The sequence below is a fragment of the Halichoerus grypus genome, chromosome 5 (assembly GCF_964656455.1).
Source record: "Halichoerus grypus chromosome 5, mHalGry1.hap1.1, whole genome shotgun sequence".
In the NCBI taxonomy this organism is placed as follows: domain Eukaryota; kingdom Metazoa; phylum Chordata; class Mammalia; order Carnivora; family Phocidae; genus Halichoerus; species Halichoerus grypus.
In genome coordinates this window covers 84,924,612-84,950,073 of record NC_135716.1, presented here as the reverse complement: position 1 = coordinate 84,950,073, position 25,462 = coordinate 84,924,612, and the positions used below count along the sequence as shown (strand labels likewise).

The window sequence follows — 25,462 nt, the reverse complement described above, 5'->3', positions numbered from 1 at the left end:
TTCTGCTACCTCTTCCCCTGGATGTGCCAACCCTCAGTCTTCCCCTTCTGAAACTTGTAAAAAAGTTGTTTCCATTTCCTCACCTCGTCATTCATCCTGCTGAAATCTGACTTCCACTCTGCTAAACAACCACATGGCTCCCATCAACGTTGCTATATTAAAGGTTGGCCTCTAAGTTTCTATAGTGCTTGACATCTTCCTGCAACATTTTGATCACACCCCTTTCTTCAAAACACTTTCCTCCCCTTAGCTTCCTTGACATCAAGTCTCTTCTGGTTTTCCTCCTAGGACTATGGTACTGGCTTTGTAGACAGAGTCTTCAGAGGTTCTAAACCTTCATCTTATTCTCAATTGGGGGTGAGGGAACATGGCAACTTCTATGTTTAAAATCACTTGATTTATGTAATTATGATTCCTAAGTATGTTTTCCACAACTCAGGCTTTTCTCCCAAGCTTCAGACCTATATATCCAACTACCTGTTCAATAGACAACTATATTCACTGAACTCAGAATACCCAAACATGTAATCCCCACTTCTGCTGCCAACCTTACTTTCTACAGTGTTTCTACCTCAATACATAGTCTCACCATTCATCCATTTTTCCCGAGACAGAATTTTAGGCACTATTCCTAACTCCCTCCTCTATACCTTTACCAAATCCATCTCTAAATTGTAAATATACTTACCTTCTCAATATCTCTCAACTCTATCCTCTTCTTCATTTCAAAGCCAAAAGCCACTACTGTCTCTCAGTCTCTCACCTAAACCAAAAGAGCCTTTGGCGTGTCCCCCTAACTGTGGTCTTAATCTCTTTCAATTCATTCTCCTAATGCAGCCAGTGTAATCGTAACTTAAAACAAATTTGACCATATCACTCAAGGACTTAAAAAATCCCTTTAATGCCTCTCCAATGACTTAAAAAAGTTGAAACCCCTTTTCATGGCTTACGGGATTTTCTACCACCTGTTTCCTAACTTCCAACCTCCCCCTTGTGCCCAACACTCCAACCACACTGAACTTCCTTTAATTCTATGAACCTTCACTCTGTGCTTGGAGGACACCATTCTTCCATCCCACTTCACATGGCTCACCCTTCCTCACACTTTAGGGCTTGTTGAATACTCTTCTTCCAAGAAAGCCTTAGCAGGCTCCCAAAATAGGTATATGCTTTTACATATCTTATACTTCCCCTAACACAATATTCTCTAGTACACTATTTGTGTTGTATACCACTAAATCCCTGACACCTAGCCCAGTGCATGGCACATAATTGAAATTTGGCAAATTTTTGCAAACATACATACAGTATCTTCTCTACCAAAATCTGCCTAGCTCAGCCCTGGCCCCAGCATCCATAAAATTAAAAAAATGAGAATATGGGAAATGCTTGGTGCCTGGTACCTGGTGCCTCATGTAATGCTGTTGGAATGCATTGCCATTTTTGAAGACCTTCAGGCAATAAGGGCAGAGCAGATGCCGAGTATCCTCATGGATCATCCGAAAATGGACATCTACCTCAGAGTAGAGTGAGGAGCGATACTGACACACCTGAGTCACATAAGAGGGAAAATAAGCTAAGAGTGAACAACTGAGGCCTTAAAAAAGAGGTAGCAACAAAAATGTCAAAGTAAGAGAAAAATAAGTTTTCCTAAATGCACAGAAATCAAATTATTATTCTGACTCTGTAATGCAGGGCTACTTGTGATAGATTCAGCTGTTGATTAAGATAAAAATAGGGGAAGGACAAGAAAGTCTGAGAACAATCCACTTTGTGACTAAGAGGAGTTAAGTTTTCTTTGTCCATCTCTACAGGGCCATTCAGGAGACACATTCCTGCAGTACATGTGTATGTTCTCCGACTGGGTTCCCTGGCTGGGTACATGCACATGTTCCTTTAATGTTTTTCTCTGGCATGGAAAATCCTGAAAACAGACTCTAGGTTTATTATTTCTTCTGGATCTCCACAGAGTTCCTAAAAAACTGAGTGTATGCAGTAGGTATGCAGCAATGTTCATTAGTGGGTTCTTTGTAGAATTCTCAGTGTAGAATCCACTGAGAGCAAAATGGCTAAAGCTCCCTAGAGAAAAAGGCAATACCTGGCAGACATAAGGCATCTCTCCAGGCTTATGAGTATCCTTCATATGCTGGAGAAATAGTGGCTCACTCTCAAACGCCCACTCACAGATCTTGCACTTGGCTGTAAGAAGAAAAATAATCAATAAATCCACCTGGAAATAAGACCAAAGTCCTGCTGACTCATAATCTTTATTCTCTGACTTCTCTATCTTCACTTTCATTAAATCTCTTCTTTCTTTAAAATGGTTCTGTCTTAACATCTGTGTTGCTGATAACAACAAACCTTATGCCTCTAGCTCAGACTTCTTACTAAAGCTCCATTCTAGGTTTTGAACTGTTTACAAGACATTTTTAATTGGATATTCCACCACCAACTCTAATTCAGCCTCCTTCTGATTCCTGGTTGTTTCGCTTCTCACTTCCCTACCTCCTCCTACACTTAGGCACTATCTCTGAGTCTACACCCCTGTGTTCTGTCACCATTATTTCAGAATGTATCTAGGAATGGTCATTTTTCCATTCTCACACACAAAAACTTGGTAGAAGCCCACACGATTTCCTACTACTAATCAGCTGGCTTCCAATACCTCCTATCTCTCCAATAAATAGTGTCTATGCTTTACATACCATTGCCAAATGAATTATTTTAAATTACTACACTGTTTCATCCCTCTGCTCAAAGATAGACAATGATCGTCTCCTATGAATAATTCCAAACATTTATCAAACATCTACTAAATGAGTACAAGAATTTGTCCTCAAAAGACTGACAATCAGGAACAGAAGTTCTTGCCTTGTTATGAGTTGTTGAGATGATTAAACTTTGAAATTGGTCATTTTGTCAAGCTTATTATAAGGCTACAATTCTGAATTTTTAATAATAATTTGAATTGCTACACATTTTGAATTAAATAGACAAAATAACTATTTTTCTTATGGTCACTGGAATTATTTTCAAGTTTTTGCAAATGTAGAAATTGTGAATTTGAAGCTTTAAGCATTTACTGGAAAATGTCCAATCCCTGCTCCCCCAAGAGAGTGAAACTGAAATAATTCTTTAAAGTAAACAAACAAAAAACCAGGGATTCTTAATCTGGGGTCCATGGACGATGCCTCAGGGAACCTAGGTATCCCCTGAAATTATTTGCGAAAGAGTAAAATGTTTATTTTCTGGGAAGAGGGTTCACAAGTTTTGTGTTTATCTCAAAGGGGTATGGCAACCCATTTAGAAGCACTGCCTAGAGATTCATTAGGTGCTACAAAGACACAAATAAAAAATTCTATCTAAAAGAATGAAGGTAAGCTGTAAGATATATAAGCTGAACGTTGAAAGAATAGGGGTTTGCCAGACACAGGGACCAAGAGAAGAACAGGAACAAAGGCAGGGAGATATGGAAGTGCACGCCATGTTTGGGAAATAGTAACTAAGTGTCAACTAAAAATGACAATATTTTGGGGGCACCTGGGTGGCTCAGTCAGTTAAGCGTCTGCCTTCGGCTCAGGTCATGATCCCGGGGTCCTGGGATCAAGCCCCACGTTGGGCTCCCTGCTGAGCAGGGACCCTGCTTCTCCCTCTCCCTCTGCCTCTGCCTGCCGCTCTGCCTACTTGTGTGCGTGCTCTCTCTCTGTCAAATAAATAAATAAAATCTTAAAAAAAAAATAAAAATGACAATATTTTCTCCTTTTGCCCTTTGCCTCTTAATTCAATTTGTCATTAATTGCTTTTCTTTTTTTTTCCTAGAACACCTTTAAATATTGGTGCTTTCCAACTTTCTGTCCTAACACCTTTCTTATTCTGTGTTCTCCCTGGGCAATCTCATTCAACCTTGAAGCTCTTCCTACAACCTATGTATCAGCTCTCTTGGTATAGCTGTTACACAACATCAATAACAACAACATTAATTATAGCAATTTCTAACACATAAACACCATACTAAGATTTATATATATTATCTCATACCAAGAAAACCAGTGAAATAGAAACCTAAGGCATCAGTCGATTTAAGACATCTCTAGTAACCATCCACATCTGTTCTAGTTCCACACTGGAGCTGGTATGGAAAGATTCCAGAGACAGAATAACTGATTTTGCAAAGTGGCCATCCTAACACGGTCCCTCCCAGCACCATTACCCTCATGTCCTTGACACCTAACACTGTCTGTTACTTTGAGAACATAGGAGTGAACTACTACAGCTTCTGCTTCCTGTTCTCCAAATTATGAAAGGATAGGGGCGCCTAACTGGCGCAGTCGGTTAAGCATCCAACTCTTTTTTTTTTTTTTTAAAGATTTTATTTATTTATTTATAGGATAGAGAGAGACACAGCGAGAGAGGGAACACAAGCAGGGGGAGTGGGAGAGGGAGCAGGCTTCCCGCCGAGCAGGGAGCCCGATGTGGGGCTCGATCCCAGGACCCTGGGATCATGACCTGAGCCGAAAGCAGACGCTTAACGACTGAGCCACCCAGGCGCCCCTAAGCGTCCAACTCTTGATTTCGGCTCAGGTCCTGGAATCGAGCCCTGTGTCAGGCACCCTGCTCAGTGGGGAGTCTGCTTGTCTCCCTCTCCCTCTGGCCCTCCCCCTTCTCGCATGCTCTCCTCTAAAATAAATAAATCTAAAAAAAAAAAAAAAGAAAGAAAGAAAGGATAGATATCTTATACCTTTCTAAGGTTCAGCCAACCTCATCATTCCATATATTCCAAGACTTTATCAAGCAATTAGTTCCCCCTTGGTTGAGTCGTTTTCCACACAGGATCCTCCCCTGACATCTGACCATGGTTTTAAGCCTGAAGCATCCTTCCCTCAACTCTACCTCTTCTTCAGTCTACTGCCCTTAAACAAGTGTGAAGAAAAACATAATGCTATTAAGATTATACTATTACTATAATTAAGTGCAATGATCCATTGATGTTTTGGGACAATTCAGGAAATTTGAAAATGGACTAGGTACTAGATCATATTAAGGATTTACGATTGCTTCTGTTAGATCTTGAAAAAGGTACTATGGTAGTATATAGAATACAGTCTTTATTTTTTAGAGATACATACTTAAGTATTTGGGGGTGAAATGTCATTATGTCTATAATTTCATTTAAAAACACTTGAGAAAATAGGGGCGCCTGGGTGGCTCAGTCATTAAGCGTCTGCCTTCAGCTCAGGTCATGATCCTGGGTTCCTGGGACTGAGCCCCGCATCAGGCTCCCTGCTCAGCAGGTAGCCTGCTTCTCCCTCTCCCAGTCCCTCTGCTTGTGTTCCCATGTCTCTCTCTGTCAAATAAATAAATAAATTCTTAAAAAAAAAAAAACCTTCAGAAAATAAAAGGAAACTTTTTTTTTTTTCCAAAATTAAAAAGAAAGCAATGGGTCCCAAAATTAACATTAAAAAATAAGCTACTTTTATGCAGGATCTGCCATGGCGTGTGGGAAAGAGGACTATAGAAAAGGTATTTACTTCTTTGGGTCAACAATTTCTCAGGTTTTTGATCAATATAAATTTTAAGTCACAGGATACTCAAAAATTAAAAGTCAGACATAACAAGAGTGAAAAGCGAAGAGAAAAGGACTGATGAGGTTCTGACTGTCTGGGAATCTTTTTTCCCCATAAGGAAAAACTTCTCTTTCCTATGTATAGTCCTTACATAAATGGAATTAACAAAAGCCCACCCACTGTATAAAAATGAGGTGTATTCACTAGGAGGTGTAGATGAGTTACTCAGATTTTCTGTCACTGACAGGGAAGACTTTGGGGCCCTAACCAAGACCAAGTTGGCTACTCTGCCACTAACTGCACAGTGGTTGATTCCAATATCTATTCTATTCCCAGATTATTAGTCCAAAGTTCTACCGTCTCATTAATTTTTAAACCCTGATTACATGCTAAAATGATATTTTGGATATACTGATTTAAATAAAATATACTATTAAAATTAATTTCAGAGGCACCTGGCTGGCTCAGTCAGTAAAGCATGTGACTCTTGAACTCAGGATTGTGAGTTCAAGCCCCACGTTGCTGTAGAGCTTACTTAAACAACAGAGGCGCCTGGGTGGCTCAGTTGTTAAGCATCTGCCTTTGACTCAGGTCATGATCCCAAGGTCCCGGGATCGAGCCCCACATCGGGCTCCCTACTCGGCGGGAAGCCTGCTTCTTCCTCTCCCACTCCCCCTGCTTGTGTTCCCTCTCTTGCTGTGTCTCTGTCAAATAAATAAATCATTACTCTCATCTGTCTGAATTCTTCTTGTATTTAAAGACCCTAAAAGTTTAAGTATGACTTTCTGCAAAATCTATCCTCAACGATCTTTTCAGTAAACTATTTCACCTATCATTGGTATTATACAATGCACAGGTTTATAATAAATATACTGTCTTGTTTCATTTCCTTTATTTATGTAATTTCTGTCTCTACAACAAAACCAGAAATCCCCTGAAGGACACAGGAGATATTCTAGGAAGACTGGGCTCAAATCCTCACAATGGCACCTTATTAGAGATGTATGCTCTGAAGTAAATGACTTAATTTTTGTGAGCCTGTGTTCATTCTGTATTTCCTCATCTGTTAGATGTACAGTGGAGGCGACACACACCTCATCTTACATTTCATTGAAAGCACTGTCTTAATGGTACTTCATAGTGTTTATAATGCTATCTTTTGTCTTATGTAAAACCTATCAGGGTACTAACTAAAGTGGAGGTCCAAATATAGATGATCTTGGTAAGGTATCCATTACATTATATTATATACATTACAACACATTACAGTGGTCCTGAATCAAAGCCCCTAACAATTCTAGCACTGAATTCAATTCAAGCTTGAAGAGAAGTCTAAGTTGTAAGAATAAAGGGTGAGTGAAGTAAGGAATTGATTAGAAATGTGCAAAGAGCTTCCTCTACACGGATACTCATATAGAAATGATGGGCTCCTCCCAGTGCCATTCAACGAATAAAGAGCAAAGTATACCCCTAGAGTGAGTTTCCAAACTTACTAGTCGATTCGTAAGGACTATGAACATTTTCCAAGTGGCACTGGAGCTGGAAGGGCGTGGAAAACTGGCGGTAACAGTGCTGGCAGATAGTATGACCATCTACCTCACCGTTTTGCTGATCGAGTTCTACGTGGTGTTTCATATGGTTCATGAATCTGTAGCACAGCACAAGAAGTACAGAAAACAAAAAAATCAGCAGCCTTGGAATCCCAGAACACACATTATGTGCCCCCCCCTTCCCTTGTTTGGGACAGTCCCTTTCTGAGCCCAGAAAAGGGTTCTTGAAACTAAGAGTTCTGTGTTAAGATGTACTGGTTTCCCTTACTCCACCCAAAGTTCTCTCTTATTATTACCACAATACCTCCTCCTTCTATAGTACCACTTATTGATTTAATGATAATCCTTAGCCAGACTGGAAAACAGGACTACTGCCCAAAGAGAAAAGACTAAAACATGTAAGAAAATTTCAGTCTTCTCTTGTCCAGGGTAACCTCTGAGGATCTTTAACACTTACCGAATGTTGTTTTTTAGCCTTTTGGTACAATGTGGGCATCGGAAAGATGTGGCAACCTTAGGGAAGTTTGTGAGTTGGGCCACTTTGCCACCATCCCGTCCATAGTAGAAGTCATCTACTAGCATGATGAGTTTGGTCTGGACAGCATCACCCACATTCTCATTTGGCTCTGGTACTTTGGTAGGTGGTGACAAAGCAGGAATAGGTGTAGAAGAGGGTGTGGAAGCAACAGGAGCTGTTTTCTCAGGGGATGGGGGCTTTGCAGCTGATGGGACACTGGGTTCTGAATCCAGAGATTTTCCTTTCTTCTGGTATTCCACCATTTCTGGGCAACAATACTATAAAGGAAGATCATTGTGGTTATCCGGGAGGCTGGGATGTGCCAACTCCCCAACCTCATGAACATCTCTTGGGAATGGTTCTAGGTATTCTCATCCAGGTTTCACCCTTCAATTTTCTATAGTGTTTCTAGAATTACGGCTCTTTCTAATGGATATTTATTTATAGCCATATGCCTCTCCAAACCCGGTACCTTGTATTCCTCCCTCCTGCCTTAGATCCTTCAACCACTTACTAGCATACTTGCCTCTGAACTCCGTGGCAAGAAGAAATTCCAACCTTTGTGTCCGGACTAATACCAAAAAATGAAAAGGCTAGAAATGGGAACTGGTTAATGACTCCTGGTTCATCCAAGGACACAATAAATAGAAAATAAACTGAGGGGTATCTAGGTGGCTCAGTCGATTAAGCATATGACTTCAGCTCAGGTCATGATCTCAGGGTCCTAGGATCGAGCCCTGCGTTGGGCTCCCCACTCAGCAGGGAGTCTGCTTGTTCCTCCTCCTGCTCATGCTCTCTCTCGCTCCCTCAAATAAATAAAATCTTAAAAAAATAGGGGTGCCTGGGTGGCTCAGTTGGTTAAGTGTCTGCCGTTTGCTCAGGTCACGATCCTAGGGTCCTGGGATCGAGACCCGTGTAGGGCTCCCTGCTCAGTGAGGAGCCTGCTTCTCCTTCTCCCTCTGTCATTCCCCCCACTTGTGCTCTCTGGCTCTCTCTGTCAAATAAATAAATAAATCTTAAAAAAAAAAAAAAAAAAGGAAAAAGAAAATAAACCAAGGCCAACTTAGTTTGAGTTGATTATCTAACAAACCTGTCCTCCTGTACTCCTGTGTAATTTCAAAATCAACCACAGCCAAGGAATAAGGTCGCATATGTTCCAATCTACTTGAGAGTCTTTAAATGTATCCTTCTATATTCCAAAGTTTGAAACTCTTCTAAAACAGGCCAAAAGGGAGCATAACCCTTTAAGAAACTTCTAAGTCATTTCAGAGTCCCTGCTTCACAAGCTCCTAATCCTAGAGGAGGTATGCAGTGGTAGCCACTGAAGCTGGATCCCCATCACAACTGGTATCACTTACACACATGTGACCTCTCAAAGCTTCAGTAACACGGAATTGAGCATTACACCGTGGACATATTTTCCGTCCACCATCCTGGAGGTCGAACACTGGGATAGAAGAAGAGGTCACTGGAAGAAGTGAGAAGCATTGATACGATTAACGAGATGATACTGGTTAACAGATTACTGGCCCTTTGAAGAAAAAGTTAAACACTCCCTAAAGGGCATATTAAGGTTGATACACAAGCATGAGTGATCACTATGAGGACCATTCTCTTTACCATTCTTTTCACTCTAAGCCAGGGGTCAGCATATCACAGCTCCTAGACAAAATCCAGCCAGATGCTAACTTCTGTTTGGCCCATGAGCTAGGAACGGATTTTACTTTTCTGTCGTTATACAACTTTTTCTTTAATTCAGGTAACATATACATGAAGTTTACCTCTTAACCATTTTGAAGTGTACAGTTAAGTACATTTGCACTGTTGTACAGGCAATCTCCAGAACTTTTTTCATCTTGTAAATCTGAAACTCTGTACCCATTTAACAATTCCCCATTCCTCCCTCCTCTTCGTCCCTGGCAAGCCCCAATCTACTTTCCGTCTCTGTGAATTTGACTCCTCTGGGTACCTCATATTAAGTGTAATCACACAGTATTTATCCTCTTGGGACTCAGTTCAGTACCTAGCAGAATGTCCCTCAGAGTTCATGAATGTTGCAGCATGTGTCAGAATTTCCTTCCTTGAACAATACGCTACTATATGTATATATCATATTTTGTTTATTTATTCATCGGTTGATGCTCATTTGGATTGCCTCCACCTTTTAGCTATGGTGAATAATGCTGCTATGAACATGGGTGTACAAATATCTGCTTGAGTACCTGCTTTCGATTCTTTTGGGTCATACCCCAGAAGCAGAATCGCTGAGTCAGATGGTAATTTTATATTTCACTTTTTGAGAGACCATCATACCAATTTACACTTCCACCAGCAATGCACAGTCCAATACCTACACATCCTCACCAATACTTGTTATTTTGTTTTCTGGAGAAGAGCCATCCTGATGGGTGTGAAGTGGTATCTCAACATGGTTCTGATTTGCATTTCTCTAATCATTAGTGATGGTGAGCATTTTTTCATGTGCTTAACAGCCATTTGTATATCTTGTTTGGAGAAAGGTCTATTCAACTCCTTTGCCCAGTTTTTAACTGGGTTGTTTTTTTGTTGTTGAGTTGTGCTTTATATATTCTAGATGTTAACCCTTTATCAGATATATGATTTGCAAATATTTTTTCCCATTCACTGGGTTGCTTTTTCACTCTGTTCACAGTGTCCCCTTTGATATCCTAAAAGTTTAAAATTTGATATAATCTCATTTATCTATTATTCTTATATCTACTATTATATTTTTCTTTTGTTCTCCATGCTTTTGGTGTCATATGTAAGAAATCATTGCCAAATCCAATGTCATGAAGCTTTCCCCCTATGTTATCTTCTCTTAACAGTTTTAGCTTTTATGTTTAGGTCTTTGGTTCACATAGTTAATTTTTATATATGGTGTTTGGGTCCAACTTCATTGGATGTGGATGTCTGATGTTTCCAATACCATTTGTTAAATGTTTTTACACTTTTTAAATGGTTGAAATGAAAGCAAAAGAAGATATTCTGACACATGAAAATTACATATAATTCAGAGTCCACAAACAGTTTTAGTGGAGCAAGGTCATGTTCATTTGTTTGTGTACTGTCTGTGGCTGCTTTTGCACCACAATGGCAGAGCTGAGTAGCTGTGGCAGAGACCATATTTAGTGCATAAAGCCTAAAATACTATCTGGTCTTTTAGAGAAAAAGGTTGCCGACCTCTGCTCCATTGAAAACCCTTATGCTCATATCCTGTCTACACCTGAAAACCTCTCTACCAAATCCCAACTTTAAAACCTTGTGCAGAAATCCACCTCCCTGTGAAGCTTTTCTTTTTAATTATTATTATCCCACCCAACTGGTCCATTTCACTCATCTCTACAGCACAAGAAACAGAGAATTATCTCCTTATAGCTTTTTTAGTTACGCTTTTCACAGTGACTATCCCCTTTCCTACACTAAAGTTTCACATAACAACAGACTGTGGCAACTATATTCTATAGTCTCTATTTCAAAGCATAGAGTTCTAATATAACAAATACTTTATTAATGTTTCTGAATGACTGGATACTCTGTCTTTCAGGTTACTGTACCTTTCATTGAAGACTCAGGTCCGCTGGTTCTCTGGGAGCCATGGGCAGAACTGTTGTTGGATACCACCACTGGCCCAGGACTCTGGCCCAGTGAAGGGATGGTGTTAAGGGTATTCACCAGTTTGGCTACTTCATTGCTATTTTCACCTGTAACCCCAGGTCGCTTCACAGTGACAAAGCTGGCAATGCTCACTGCAGGTGGAGAGGGGAAGGAGGGAGCTATGTTGGCCAAGTGATAATCATCTGTTCTCCACCCACTGCCCCGCCCAGCACTGCCATCTCCACTTCCCAGGGCTCACCTAGCTTGGGATTGGGGGTCTGGCTGGATTGGCCTGGAGGCTGAGCAGCTAGCTGCCCCAGTGAGGTCGGCTGTGTGGCAGTGGGAGTGGTGGAGGTGCTGGGTGTGGACTTGGTCTGCTGGGACTGGGACTGCGGGACGGTGCTTCGAATGGTCAGAGTAGCTGGGATGACAGTGGTGAAGGTGTTGGTGGTGGGCCGCACAGGCATTGTGGAGCCTGGCCTCACTGGGGTCATCTGAGAGAACACTTGTGGGACTCCAACTGTCGGCTTAACAAACTGGGTACCTGGGGCTTCAAAAGAGAGACAAAGAAAAGTACCAAAGCTTGGTCAATGAGCTCACCTCTAATACATTCCACCTGTCTTTACTGAAAATACTGGAATAAGGAAAGATTATTTCCCCAAAGTGTTTGGTGGCCATCAGAGGCTAACAAGAGTAGCACAGACTCTAATGTCTAAGACAATACATATCCAAGGTGATAAAAGATCCTAAGGAATCAGCCCTATTAAACTGAAGAAAGAAGATTCCTATCAACTCCTCCCAAAACACCTTACCACACTGCCTTTTTAATCCCAAGAACATAATCAGGAGTAGCTTGACCTCAGTACTGGAAGAGCGAGGATGAGTACAGAGTAGGAGGCAGTGTGCGTATGTATAGGCCAGAGGGCAGCTGTATACCTAAGAAAGCAATCTTTCTTTCTCAGGATACTAAAGGAGTCTTCCATTCTTTCATGTGAACTCAAACGGAAGACGGACTATGCCATTCTACTAGGATCCCAGAGGTGAATCTCCTGGCTCAGCTGTAAACAATTCCACTGACAAATATATAAGAAATACCAGAACTAGGTAAGTTAAATTCACGAGACTTTCATGAGAAAGGCCAAAAGCACTGTGTGGGCTCTGAGAACAACAACAAAAACTTAGGAAGACAAGCTCATGGAGGCACCCATACATCAACTAAATTAGGCTATTTTTTGGCCTGAATTGTAGTAAACTTACAGACACTAAGTAAAGAACTGTGGGGAAAATTACGAGATTTTAAAAAATTATTTTCAATTTAGTTTCTTAAAAAAAATACTAACTAGTCATTGGCAAATTTATCATCAAAGGGTAGGTCATTTGTTTAATTTATATCCAAGATCTATGCTATAAAATTAAAGCAAAATAAAGTTTATAATCCCAGCATGTAAGTGCGTAGACTTGTAAGAAATATGGAATTTGGGAGTTTGCAATAATAATATTCCTTCAGGATAACAAACACTAAAACACCAGAAACAGAAAAATGACTATATAAACCCTGTTTGAAGGGTGGTAAAAAGTTGAAAAGAAAAATAAATAAAAACCACCACCCTGGCCAAAGGTTAGAAACAGTTTTTTAAAAATTGGGCTTAAATCAATATGATCTTTATATTTTTATATTTTCCTTAAACACATTTTTTAAATGACCAAGAATATTTTGAGACAAGAAAAACAAATCTTCTGGATGCCAGTTTATTCAGAATGGGTAGACATTTTTCCTTACCTGGGACTAGGGTTATTGGTCTAACCGTCTGGCCTTGCTGTACGTTCAGCACAATCCCAACCTGATTCATTGCATTTTGTACAGGCCGGACATTTCTTACAGGAAATCCCTGCATTAAAAGCAAAATGATCTTTAACATGGAGATCAGCTAACACTAAGCAGAGATTACAATAAGACTACATCCTAAAAAATTCCCACACTCTTACCTAGTGGTTCTTTTTCTAGAGGTAGAGCTTTTAAATAACTGAGATGGAGAAATCTAGGAATTTTGGCAAACTTTTGAGTGACAAAATATCAAAACTGAAGAAGCTTTAGTACATATGAGCAAAAATGAAAACCTACTTTCCTGTCTTAAAAGAACCTCAGCTTAAAAAGTACCTCATTCACAAACTGGCCCCTAAACAGATAAAGGCATAGAAGAAGGAAAAAAAAAGACACTAAGAGTATTCACTGGAGTGATTCAACACAAAACAACTGTTAAGAAATTGTTCCCAAAGTCCACTTCAAAGGCCATAAACCTCTGGCAAATTTTTAAGAGAAGAATTTATAACTCAGGAAGCCACAGGCAGAGAAGCACTTGCCTTTATGTTCCACATGCAGCATTAGACTTTCAACTTCGAGTGACATTATATGTCAAATAAGTCATCTATCTTCCTCCTTCTCTTCCAAAGTTCTTCCTGCACTTTACCAATTTCACACACAAATTTCAAGAGTCAACTAACTCACCCCATTTTAAGAAAAAATAGCCCAAGCAAAGGGCAGGAAGTGTTAAGGGCCAAGTGTGAAGGTTTCCTAATCTAAGCTTTCCCACTAATTTCTGCCCAGATCTTAATCAAATCACTTAATAGCCCTCTAAAGGATAGGAAGAGGAAATTACCCAGATGTGTTATGTTTGGCTTTCTATAAAAATCAGTATTAAATTAAAAAACAGCAAATGAGAAAGCCAGGTCAAAAGACAGGACTTAGAGTTCTAAGTCAGAGCCTCCAAAGGTTCACAGTCTTTCTCTCCTTCCCTATGCAGCCCCAGAATTCAGAGTCCTACTCACCTGTGTAGTGATGAATATTGGTTGTGAGGCCACAGGAGAACTAGTCACATGATTGGCATTCTGCATGACCTGGACAGGCCTCAACACTGGTTGAGTAACCATTGTGCCCAGACCTGGGGTTGGATTCTGGGTTAGGATGAGTGGCTGTCCACCTTGTTGGACCAAAGAATTGCCAGCTGAAGAGTAAAAGGAAGAAAGAAAAAAAAAAAATGTAAGAAAAAACAAACCCACATTTTATAAGAAACATTATAGTCTCAGATAAGAAATGGTATCCCAGATATCAAAATATCCAGGATTGTCACACTCACCTTAGGTTTAATGTCACCAAACTCACCAAAAATTTAAGCTTTACCCAAATCTGCAACTAACAGAAAAACTGTAGATAGGGAAGGTTCACTAACATCTCCCCCATATACATCTTAACCAGGGATGTCTTAATGTAGTAAAACTTCTACATGGCTATCATTTTAACTCTGACAATATTAATATATAATTTAACATAATCTCTCCACACCAAATTAGCAAACAAAGTAACATATAATTTCTTTTTCCATATTTTCACTAGTAAAACTTATTTTGTCTGAATATAATTTGTTGTTAGGTAATTCACTTTTAATCTTTTTAAAAGCGGCATACTCATCAACAAACATTAATTCAGCAAGCACACAGAATCTTAAGAATGGCACCTCTTCCTAGTGAGTCAAAGCTCAGAAATCCAACAGATTCTCTAACAACCACTGTCTTTTACAGGTATGGGAACACAGAGATGGACAGGCTAACTTTTCTTGCTCTTTTTGACATGAGAACTGATGAAGACTTGGTCAAAAACTAACTAACATCCAGTAAAAATGGTATAACTTCAGAAGATAATGGTTCATTCATAAATAAATATTAATAAATGGACTATTTTTTTTTTTTTTTTTTTTTTTTTTTCAGGGAGCCTGGGCTCGATTCCAGGACCCTGGGATCATGACCTGAGCCGAAAGCAGATGCTTAACTGACTGAGCCACCCAGGCGCCCAATAAATGGACTATTATGGAACCTTTTATTATTTTATATTTATTATAATATATAAGTATATATAAAATATATATAAATATATTTTATATATATTTTATAATTATTAAACAATAATTATACCATAATTATTGAACCACTTTAGGTTCTTCTCATTTGTAAGAAAAGTAATTTTATAAATGTTTTAAAGTCTATTTACATTTGGCAAAAAAGTCATTAATACAAGTTTCATATTTATTTATTTTTAAGATTTTATTTATTTATTTTGACAGAGAGAGAGACAGCGAGAGAGGGAACACAAGCAGGGGGAGTGAAAGAGGGAGCAGGGAGCCCAATGTGGGGCTCGATCCCAGGACCCTGGGATCATGACCTGAGCTGAAGGCAGACGCCTAACGACTGAGCCACCCAGGCGCTCCCTAAGTTTCCTATTTATAGCGAATACTCCAAAACCAGACAGAAAATTTGAGCATCAATATACCTAAATCAGAGATTCAAGTAAGATATTGCCTCAACCTTTTACCTCAACTAACCAGAGTGGGATGGGTTCCTATGAGCTGTATGTCTTACTTTGACAGATAGAGTCACTGCAGTTAGCTACAAAGCTAGACCACTGGAGTGGGTACATAGGTGGCTATTAATGGGCCAACAATGGTTTGTCCCAATTTTTTCCAGAAAATGAGTGCCTATCAGTGGACTAGACCTCATAGTTACTAGGCCAGCTGACTAGTGATTATGAGGTTGACACAGATAAAAAATTACAAGTTCTATCTCTAATTATACTGGCAATTTACTATTTTAATTTAAATGTTTTATTATGGAGAAGTTCAAATACATATAAAAATAGCATACCATAATGAAACCCCATGTACCCATCGCTCAGCTACAACAATTATTAACTATGGCCAATTTTGGTTTTTTTTTGTACTTCCCATCCACATTCTATGAATCTAGTAACTCCAATGAATTCTAATAATTCTATTGAATTATTTTAAATGATTTCTACATTTTTTTTTTTTAAGATTTCATCCATTTACTTGAGAGAGAGAGCAGAAGTAGCACAAGCAGGGGGAGCAGCAGAGGGAGAGGGGGAAGCAGACACCCCGCCAAGCAGGTAGCCCAACACTGGGCTCGATTCCAGGACCCTGGGATCATGACCCAAGCTGAAGGCAGACACCCACCCACCCAAGCCACCCAGGTGCCCCTGATTTCTGCATTCTTACTAAATCTTTCTTTAGAGAAATTCTGACAATTCATGGGTTTTACAAAGTTCTACTTCCAGGAAATGAGAGGCAATCAGAATCCTTAGGCTTGGGTGCCTAGGTGGCTCAGTCGGTTAAGCGTCTGCCTAGAGCTCGGGTCATGATCCCAGGGTCCTGGGATCGAGTCCCACATCGGGCTCCCTGCTCAGCAGAGAGTCTGCTTCTCCCTCTGACCCTCCCCCCCTCTCGTGCTCTCTCTCTCTCTCTGAAATGGATAAATAAAATCTTAAAAAAAAAAACAAAAAGAATCCTTAGGCTTAAAAAGCCTATAAAACAATTAACCAACTGGGGCGCCTGGGTGGCTCAGTTGTTAAGTGTCTGCCTTTGGCTCAGGTCATGATCCCAGTGTCCTGGGATCAAGCCCGCATCGGGCCTGCTCAGCAGCGAGTCTTGCTTCTCCCTCTCCCACTCCCCCCTGCTTGTGTTCCCTCTCTCGCTGTGTCTCTCTCTGTCAAATAAATAAATAAAATCTTAAAAAAAAAAAAAAAAAAAGAATTAACCAACTAATACCCTGCCTCAAAGTTTGCTCTCAAACTAGGTACCACAGCCATAAACTGATTAAATAAGGGAAAGAGATTCAGCAGCTTCTCTCACAAAATGTTGTTTTACAAATCTGAAGGTCTTGATGTATTCCTTTATTCTTTTATGTTTACTTACATAGCCTTAAAACCCAGAGATAGGAGGACTAAATGGAGTCAAAATGAGCTAAACACGAGTTGAAAAACATTAACTATTTATAGAGTAAGAAACCTATAACATTAAATTCAGATCATTTAGGGGTGTCTGGGTGGCTCAATCGGTTAGGCGGCTGCCTTCGGCTCAGGTCATGATCCCAGGGTCCTGGGATCGAGCCCCGCGTCGGGCTCCCTGCTCAGTGGAGAGTCTGCTTCTCCCTCTCCCTCTCCCTCTGCCTGCCTCTCTGCCTGCTTGTGCTCTCTCTCTGTCAAATAAATAAATAAAATCTTTAAAAAATAAAAAAAGATAAATAAATAAAAAATAAATTCAGATCATTCACAGCTCAAAATTAAGCAGTGGTTTATTTTACTACATAATATTTTTTTCCAAAGCAAATGTATGATCAGTCAGAACTATATAAGTAATTTCTAAATGCTGAGTGATAGGTTCTGAAGAACAACAAAAAGAATTGTAAAAACGTTTCAAAATTTTACTCCTGAAACTTAAAAAAAAAAAAAAAAAGAGCTGGGGCGCCTGGGTGGCTCAGTTGGTTAAGCATCTGCCTTCAGCTCAGGTCATGATCCCAGGGTCCTGGGATCGAGCCCCAAATCAGGCTCCCTGCTCAGCAGAAGACTGCTTCTTCCTCCTCCTCTGCTGGCCACTCCCCCTGCTTGTTCTCTCTCTCTCTCTCTCCCTGTCAAATAAATAAAATCTTTAAAAAAAAAAAAAAGGGAGAGCTTTACTGAGATATCATCCACATACCATAGACATTACTCATATAAAGTATACAATTCAGAGCTTTTTAGTATATTCACAAGGTTTGTGCAACTATCACTTCTATTTAATTCCAGAACATGTTCATCATCCCAAGAAGAAATCTTACACCCATTAGCAGTTATTCCCTGTTCTTTTCTCCCCCAGCCCTGGTAACCACAAATCTATTTTCTGTCACTAGAGAATTGCCTATTTTGGACATTTCATATAAATGGGAGTCATACATGGGGCACCTGGGTGGCTCAGTCGTTAAGTGTCTGCCTTCGGCTCAGGTCATGGTCCCAGGGTCCTGGGATTGAGCCCCACATCGGGTTCCCTGCTCGGCGGGAAACCTGCTTCTCCCTCTCCCACTCCCCGTTTGTGTTGCCTCTCTTGCTATGTCTCTGTCAAATAAATAAATAAATAAATAAATAAATGGAGTCATACAATATGTTGCCTTTTGCATCTGACTTCATTTAGCACTACGTTTTCAAGGTTATTCATATTATAGACTTTCATTCCTTTTAATGGCCTAATAATATTACTTTATGCAGATAGATCACCTTTTGTTTATCCATTCAACAGCTTAAGTTATTTCTATTTGGGGGCTATAATAAATAATGCTGCTATGAACATTTGGGCAGGACGTTTTGTGGAACTGTTTGCGTGTTTTGGGTATATAGCTAGGAGAACTGCTGAATCATATAACTATGTTTAACTTTTTGAGAAACTGCCGAACTATTTTCCAAAGTGGATACACCATTTTTACATTCTCACCAGCATATACGAGAGTCCCAATTTCTCCACATTCTCATCAACACTTGTTATTTGTCCATCTTTTTGACTACAGGATCCTAGGGGGTGTGAAGCGGTATCTCATTGTGGTTATGTTGTTTTTCCTTTAATGACTAATAATGTTGAACATCTTTTCATGTGATTACCGGCCATTTATATATTCTCTTTGGAGAAATGTCTACTCAGATCCTTTGCCCATTTAAGAAATTGGATTGTCCTTTTGTTATTATTTTTTAAATTTTTAAAAAAGATTTTATTTACTTATTTGACAGAGAGAGACACAGCGAGAGAGGCAACACAAGCAGGGGGAGTGGGAGAGGGAGAAGCAGGCCTCCCGCCGAGCAGGGAGCTCGATGTGGGGCTTGATCCCAGGACCCTGGGATCATGACCTGAGCTGAAGGCAGACGCTTAACGACTGAGCCACCAAGGCGCCCATTATTATTTTTTTAAAAGATTTATTTATTTAGGGGTTCCTGGGTGGCTCAGTTGGTTAAGCGTCTGCCTTCGGCTCAGGTCATGATCTCAGAGTCCTGGGATCAAGCCCGGTGTCGGGCTTCCTGCTCAGCGGGGAGTCTGCTTCTTCCTCTCCCTCTGCCCCTCCCCCTGCTTGTGCTCTGCTGTCAAATAAATAAATAAAATCTTTTTAAAAAAAGTATTTATTTATTTGAGAGAGGGGGGGGGCTCTCCTGAAGCAGACTCCCTCCTGAACATGGAGCCTGATGTATGGCTTGATCCCAGGACTGAGATCATAACCTGAGCCAAAATCAAGAGTCAGCCGCTTAACCCAATGAGCCACCCCGGTGCCCCAGATTACCTTTTTATTATTGAACTGTAGTGCTTCTTTATATATTCTAGATATCATGTCCATTATCAGATATATTATTTGCAAAATTTTTCTCCCATTCTATGGGTTATGGTGAATTTCTTGATTATGCCCTTTGAAGCATAAAAGGTTTTGATCTTTATAAACTCCAATTTATCTATTTTTTTCTATGGTTACATATGCTTTTGCTATCCTAAGAAACCACTACCTAGGAGCTCAGAGTCTGCTTGAGATGCTCCCTCTCTCTGCCCCTCCCCCACTCAAATAAATTAAAAAATACAAATAAATGAAAAAGAAACCACTACCTAAATCAAGGTCATAAAGACTTACACCTATGTTTCTTCTAAACATTTTCCAGTCTTAGCTCTTACATTTAGTAGGTCCTTGACCATTTAGTTAATGTTTATAAATGGTATGTAGAAGTGCCAATTCATCCTCTTCTGTGTGGAAAAAGTATCCATTTGTCCCAGTATCATTTGTTGCAAAACTATTCTATCCCTATCAAATAGGAAAGGATTACATTTTTTTTTTTTTTAAGATTTTATTCATTTATTTGACACAGAGAGACACAGCGAGAGGGGGAACACAAGCAGGGGGTGTGGGAGAGGGAGAAGCAGGCCTCCCGCGGAGCATGGAGCCCGACGTGGGGCTCGATCCCAGGACCCCGGGATCATGACCTGAGCCGAAGGCAGACGCTTAACGACTGAGCCACCCAGGCGCCCCGGATTACATTTTTTTTCAACCAATTATCATTATCCATGGAACAGGTATTTTGGAAAATAGAACAAAATTGTGTCCATATCCCCACCCTTTTCTTTCTCCTCCCCTATTCATTCTTTTATTTTTTTTTTTAAGATTTATTTGCGACAGAGAGGAAAAAAAATTTGAGTGTCAGTGACCAGGGAGAGGGGAAGAGGGGGAGAGAAAGAATCTTTTTATTTTTTAATTTTTTTTAAGATTTTACTTATTTGAGACAGAGCGAGAGTGAGAGCAAGAAAGAGAGAGAGAAAGAGCACAAGCCAGGGGGAGAAGCAGAGGGAAAGGGAGAAGCAGACTTCCCGCTGAGCAGGGAGGTCAACCCAGGGCTCGATCACAGGACCGCAAGATCATGACCTGAGCCAAAGGCAGAGCTTAACCGAGTGAGCCACCCAGGTGCCCCCCATTCATTCCTGCAAAATAATATTCACCTTAATTATATTTTAACAGTTGGCTCTTATAAAATATTACATACCTTTAAAGTTATAAAGTGTAATGATAAAACAAACACTCTTGAATCCACTGCCCAGTGTAGGATTAGACCATTATAAAAACTAGCAATGTGCTCCTCCTCTGTCTCAACCCATGGCCTCCCTCTCACATATAAAAAAATGTTCCTTAAAAATCAAGAGTCAAGGAAATGCTTTCTATGTAGAGTGAGCAAGGGAAACGAGAGAAACAGGTAAATTATAAAAGCCAAACCAATACCCTCCAAAAACCAGTTTTTTACAATATAATTATTGGAGGAGGTGGCTATTTGTAACCAGGAGCCAGACAAGCTTTAAAACTGGTTTAAAAGGAGGGAGCAGGAAAAGACAACTTTTTCACTTTCTCAAGTACAAAATACACTAAGTGAAACAATACTGAATTGCTTAAAAGTTATTCTTTCTTGCTATGTTATTAATGTAATAAGTAGACAATACACCAATACAACTAAGCTGAAGACTTACAGGAAAACTGGGCTGGAAGACGGAACTTTTTTTTTAAAGATTTATTTATCTGCGAGAAAGAGAGACAGAGAAAGCATGACGGCAGGGGGAGGGGCAGAGAGTCTCCAGCAGACTCTGAGCTGAGTGTGGAGCTCAACATGGGGCTCAATCCCACAACCCCAAGATCACAACCTGAGCTGAAACCAAGAGTCGGACACTTAACTGACTGTGCCACCCATGCACCCCGAAGATGGAACATTTTTAATTCTCTCTATTCTGAAGTCCCATCCCTAAACCTAGATTAACATTTCAAGAATATAAGATAAAGGGGCGCCTAGGTGGCTCAGCTGGTTAAGTGTCTGCCTTCGGCTCAGGTCATGATCCCGGGGTCCTGGGATGGAGTCTCACGTTGGGCTCCCTGCTTGGCAGGGAGCCTGCTTCTCCCTCTCCTCCCTGCTCGTGCTCTCTCTCACTATCTCTGTCTCTCTCTCAAATAAATAATAAATAAAATCTAAAAAAAAAAAAAAAAAAAGAATATAAGATAAAAAAAGTTATAGAGGGCGCCTGGGTGGCTCAGTTGGTTAAGCGTCTGCCTTTGGCTCAGGTCATGATCCCAGAGTCCTGGGATCAAGTCCCACATTGGGCTCCATGCTCAGCGGGGAGCCTGCTTCTCCCTCTGCCTGCCGCTCCCCATGCTTGTGCTCTGTCAAAAAAAAAAAAAAAAAAGTTATAGAGTTGTCTATATTATGCAAAAAGGAGGTGGCTAGGCAAATTGTACCTATTAATGCATGCTTATCTATGCATGAAAATTTTTGGAAGAATACACATGACACATATAACTCTGGTTACCTGTCTATACCCAATTTTTTTTCCCCACTAGCATGGGTTAACATTTTAATTTGAATACTAAAAGTACCTGAAATAAAATCAAATTATATATATATAAATTTTAAAACTTTGTACACAGCCCTAGGTGGGCTCAGAAATCAATGGTCCATCCAAGGAGTCAAGAAGACTAGGTCATGTCAGTGTGTCATGACATGCTCCTCAGAAGCCTTGGAACACCCTAGGATCAAAGAAAAATTTAGCCACATGGTTGCTAATAGCATTTTGACAGATTATTTTTAAAAACAAATACACAGGGGCGCCTGGGTGGCTCAGCTGGTTAAGCATCTGACTTCAGCTCAGGTCATGATCTCAGGGTCCTTGGATCAAGTCCCACATCAGGCTCCCTGCTCACCAGGGAATCTGCTTGTCCCTCTCCTTCTCCCTTTGCCCTTCCCCCCTGCTCGTGCTCTCTCTCTCTCAAATAAAAAAAAAAAAGAAAGAAATACAGGAAAGCAGTATAACACAGTAGAAAGGATACAAACTTTGAAATCTAGACAATTCAAATCCAGTTTAGTCACTTACCAACTATTTGACCTTAAACACATTATTTAGACTCTCTAGTACTTGGTTTCCATGTCTGTAAAATGAGAGAATCCTATGGATAGTGGTTCCTCATCTTTCTATATACATAAGGGTCCCTATTTATAAGTTTAAAAAAATTCTAAGGATGTTTCATGTGATAAAAATCAGTAACAAAAGCTGAAAAAAATGCCTACAGAAATGAGATTTAAGTTCAATAGTACCTAAAGTTGGCAACAATATGGGGAAAGAGCTACTGGGGGACACTTATTCAGAACAATCTATTAGTACAATTTGACACTATCCAGTTTTAAATGCCTGGCCCAAACAATCTCACTTTCTACTGAAGATATGCTTACACAGTGGGCACAGATATAATGCCTGAGAATGTTCACCAAGCATTGTTTGTAATCACAAAAAAATAGGGACTATAATAAATATCTAACAATAGAGGAGTAAATGGTAATAAACAAAAATAAGACCACTATATGCACTTCTATGGAAATATAAACTGATAACAACATTTTCAGATGGCCAATCCAGCAAAAATATCCGATTCTAAAAACTGTGATGACCTTTGATCCAACAATCTGAAATTTATAAATACATTCTCAGGGGCGCCTGGGTGGCTCAGTTGGTTAAGCGTCTGCCTTCGGCTCAGGTCGTGATCCCAGGGTCCTGGGATCGAGCCTGACATCAGGCTCCCTGCTTAGCGGGGAGCCTGCTTCAACCTCTCCCACTCCCCCTGCTTATATTCCCTCTCTCGCTGTGTCTCTCTCTGTCCAATAAATAAATAAAATCTTTAAGAAAATAAAAAAATAAGTAAATACATTCTCAGAACTAAGGATGTGAGAAAAGATACAGAGATGTTCACAACAGCTCTTTAAAGTAGCAGTACAGGCCTTTACTACTATTGTTAATTAACAGCTAACCAAATGACAGGAAATACAGTTGACCCTTGAACAACTCAGGTTTGAACTGCACAGGTCCACTTGTACATGGATTTTTTTTTTCAATAAATATAGTACAGTACGGTGTTATTTCTCTTTTTCATAATTTTTTGAATAATGTTTTCTTTTCTCTAGCTTACTTTACTGTAAGAATATAGTATACATACTACATCCAAAATATGTGTTAATCAACTGTTATCAACAGAAGGCTATCTATAGGTAAGTTTTTGGGGTTATACGCAGATTTTCAACTGTGCAGCCAGCTGGCACCCCTGAGCCCCATGTTGTTCAAGGGTCAACTATACAGTTATTCATCAACAATGTTACAGACATACATTTGTTAAAATGAGAACATACTCATTACATATTAAGGGGAAAAGGAGGCAGAGTGGGTAGAGTGTATGATCCATTTTTATAAAAAGTGAATCATTACATATAGCATTGAAAGTACGTATATGTACAAAATAAAAGTTACAAATAGTTATCTCCAGGTAGTGAGATTACAGTTAAAAATTTTTCCCCTTCCTTTTATTTTTTTTCAGTTTACTTTTTCTACAATACACATTATTCTTATATTAATAAAGCTATTTTATTTTAAGAAAAATAATTAAAAGTCCTCTGCAGCAACACAATGATTCTACAAAGTGCTTATTCTACTTATGAATCTTAGGACATAACTTGCCAATAACTCATCTTTAGAGTGTAAAAATAGTCATCAGAAATGACATAGAAACCAATACTATATAGCTTCTCTGGTCAATAATACACTAAAGACACTATTCTTTCACCATTTCCTTCAAGTAGACAACAACCCTATCCTATTTTTCATACCCAGGAACCAATAACCAAATGGATCTGCCAGAAAAAATCCAAAACAAAGCTGCCCTGGGAGAATTCTTAACAAACTAGTAGGGCTCTTCTACTTAAAAAAAAAAAAAAAAAAATCAAACAAAACAAAACCCAGATCTCTTTAATTGTTAGGACTTTTGGGTTTACATTTTCTCTCCTAGAAATTATCAGCAGCAAGAATCAGGTGCCCTCGGACTTGAAACACCAGCATCAATTCAGCACTAACTCAGAAGGAACAGCACCACTCCTGAATCACTTCCACATCACTGAATCATTACTAAATTCACTCCAACTAGTTGAGCCACATCAGTACCTAAAACTAAATGGGTGCGTCTGTTCCTAAGACCTCTTTAATTCTCTCACCCTCTGGCCCAGGAAGAATTTCCCGATAATCCCACTTACCATTGTTGTTGGCAATTAGTGTGACAAGAGTCTTCTTTGTACTGTCGCTGTTCTGTGCCCCGCTGCTACTAACGGTGGTGGATGTAGAGAGGTGCCCAGCAACAGAAGCATGGGCAGCGATGGGCACTGGAGCCGAGACTGGCTGCTGGCTCACAGAAACTGTGGGGAAGGGGAGGCACAGTCACTTGGAGACAGGGACAGATGACACTAAAGGATACTGTTCTAATCCCTTTTCATCTTGTTGTGGCTCTCTATAACCAAAAACTTTCCTGCTTTCTTTGCAAATACAACTGTGCATCTGGTTTCTCTTCCTACTTGTCCCTCACTCCACCAATTAGACACAATGCCTTCTTCATCTCACATTGCCTGGTTAAATTAATTTAGATCACAAGCTCACTGAACCAGTATTTTAAGGTTTTGCTTATATAGCACAAGCAAACCTCTAAGACTCAAAGTTTTATTACCACCACTATTGGTATTCATAACCATGCAGACATAGGAAGACCTCCACAAGATCCTGAACTGTGTCCTGTTTCAGCCTAAACCAATGCCATCTTCAGGTCTCAAGGCAGGGAAGATAAAAATAGAGCAACGGATACAATTTAGGGGGCAAAAGAACTATCACCCACTTTCTGAATTCAGGGCAATCTAGAATTTGACCCTGCAGCATCACCTTTTTGAAAGAGCAGCTAACAAGCCTAAGTTTGTAAACTTTCCATGAAGGCAGACACAAAGCAAATTCTGCTCAGCTCACAAAGGAAACAAAGGTCAAGTA

The 25,462-nt window shown here is 39.9% G+C and overlaps 1 protein-coding gene across 5 annotated transcripts in view; it reads right to left on the bottom strand.

The window, feature by feature from the left end:
• POGZ (pogo transposable element derived with ZNF domain) overlaps positions 1 to 25,462 on the bottom strand; it is a 51,807-nt gene that overhangs the window by 6,706 nt on the left and 19,639 nt on the right. For 2 of the 5 annotated variants that reach the window (XM_078072446.1, XM_036118733.2), the window contains 10 exons: positions 24,688 to 24,846; positions 14,073 to 14,248; positions 13,027 to 13,135; positions 11,506 to 11,796; positions 11,207 to 11,425; positions 8,990 to 9,099; positions 7,572 to 7,909; positions 7,058 to 7,212; positions 2,099 to 2,199; positions 1,404 to 1,550 (listed from right to left, as the gene is read on the bottom strand). In XM_078072446.1, the coding sequence (XP_077928572.1) occupies positions 1,404 to 1,550; positions 2,099 to 2,199; positions 7,058 to 7,212; positions 7,572 to 7,909; positions 8,990 to 9,099; positions 11,207 to 11,425; positions 11,506 to 11,796; positions 13,027 to 13,135; positions 14,073 to 14,248; positions 24,688 to 24,846 (1,805 nt within the window). The remainder of the gene's footprint in view (positions 1 to 1,403; positions 1,551 to 2,098; positions 2,200 to 7,057; positions 7,213 to 7,571; positions 7,910 to 8,989; positions 9,100 to 11,206; positions 11,426 to 11,505; positions 11,797 to 13,026; positions 13,136 to 14,072; positions 14,249 to 24,687; positions 24,847 to 25,462) is intronic. The other 3 variants (XM_036118735.2, XM_036118737.2, XM_036118736.2) reach the window with 3 other exon arrangements.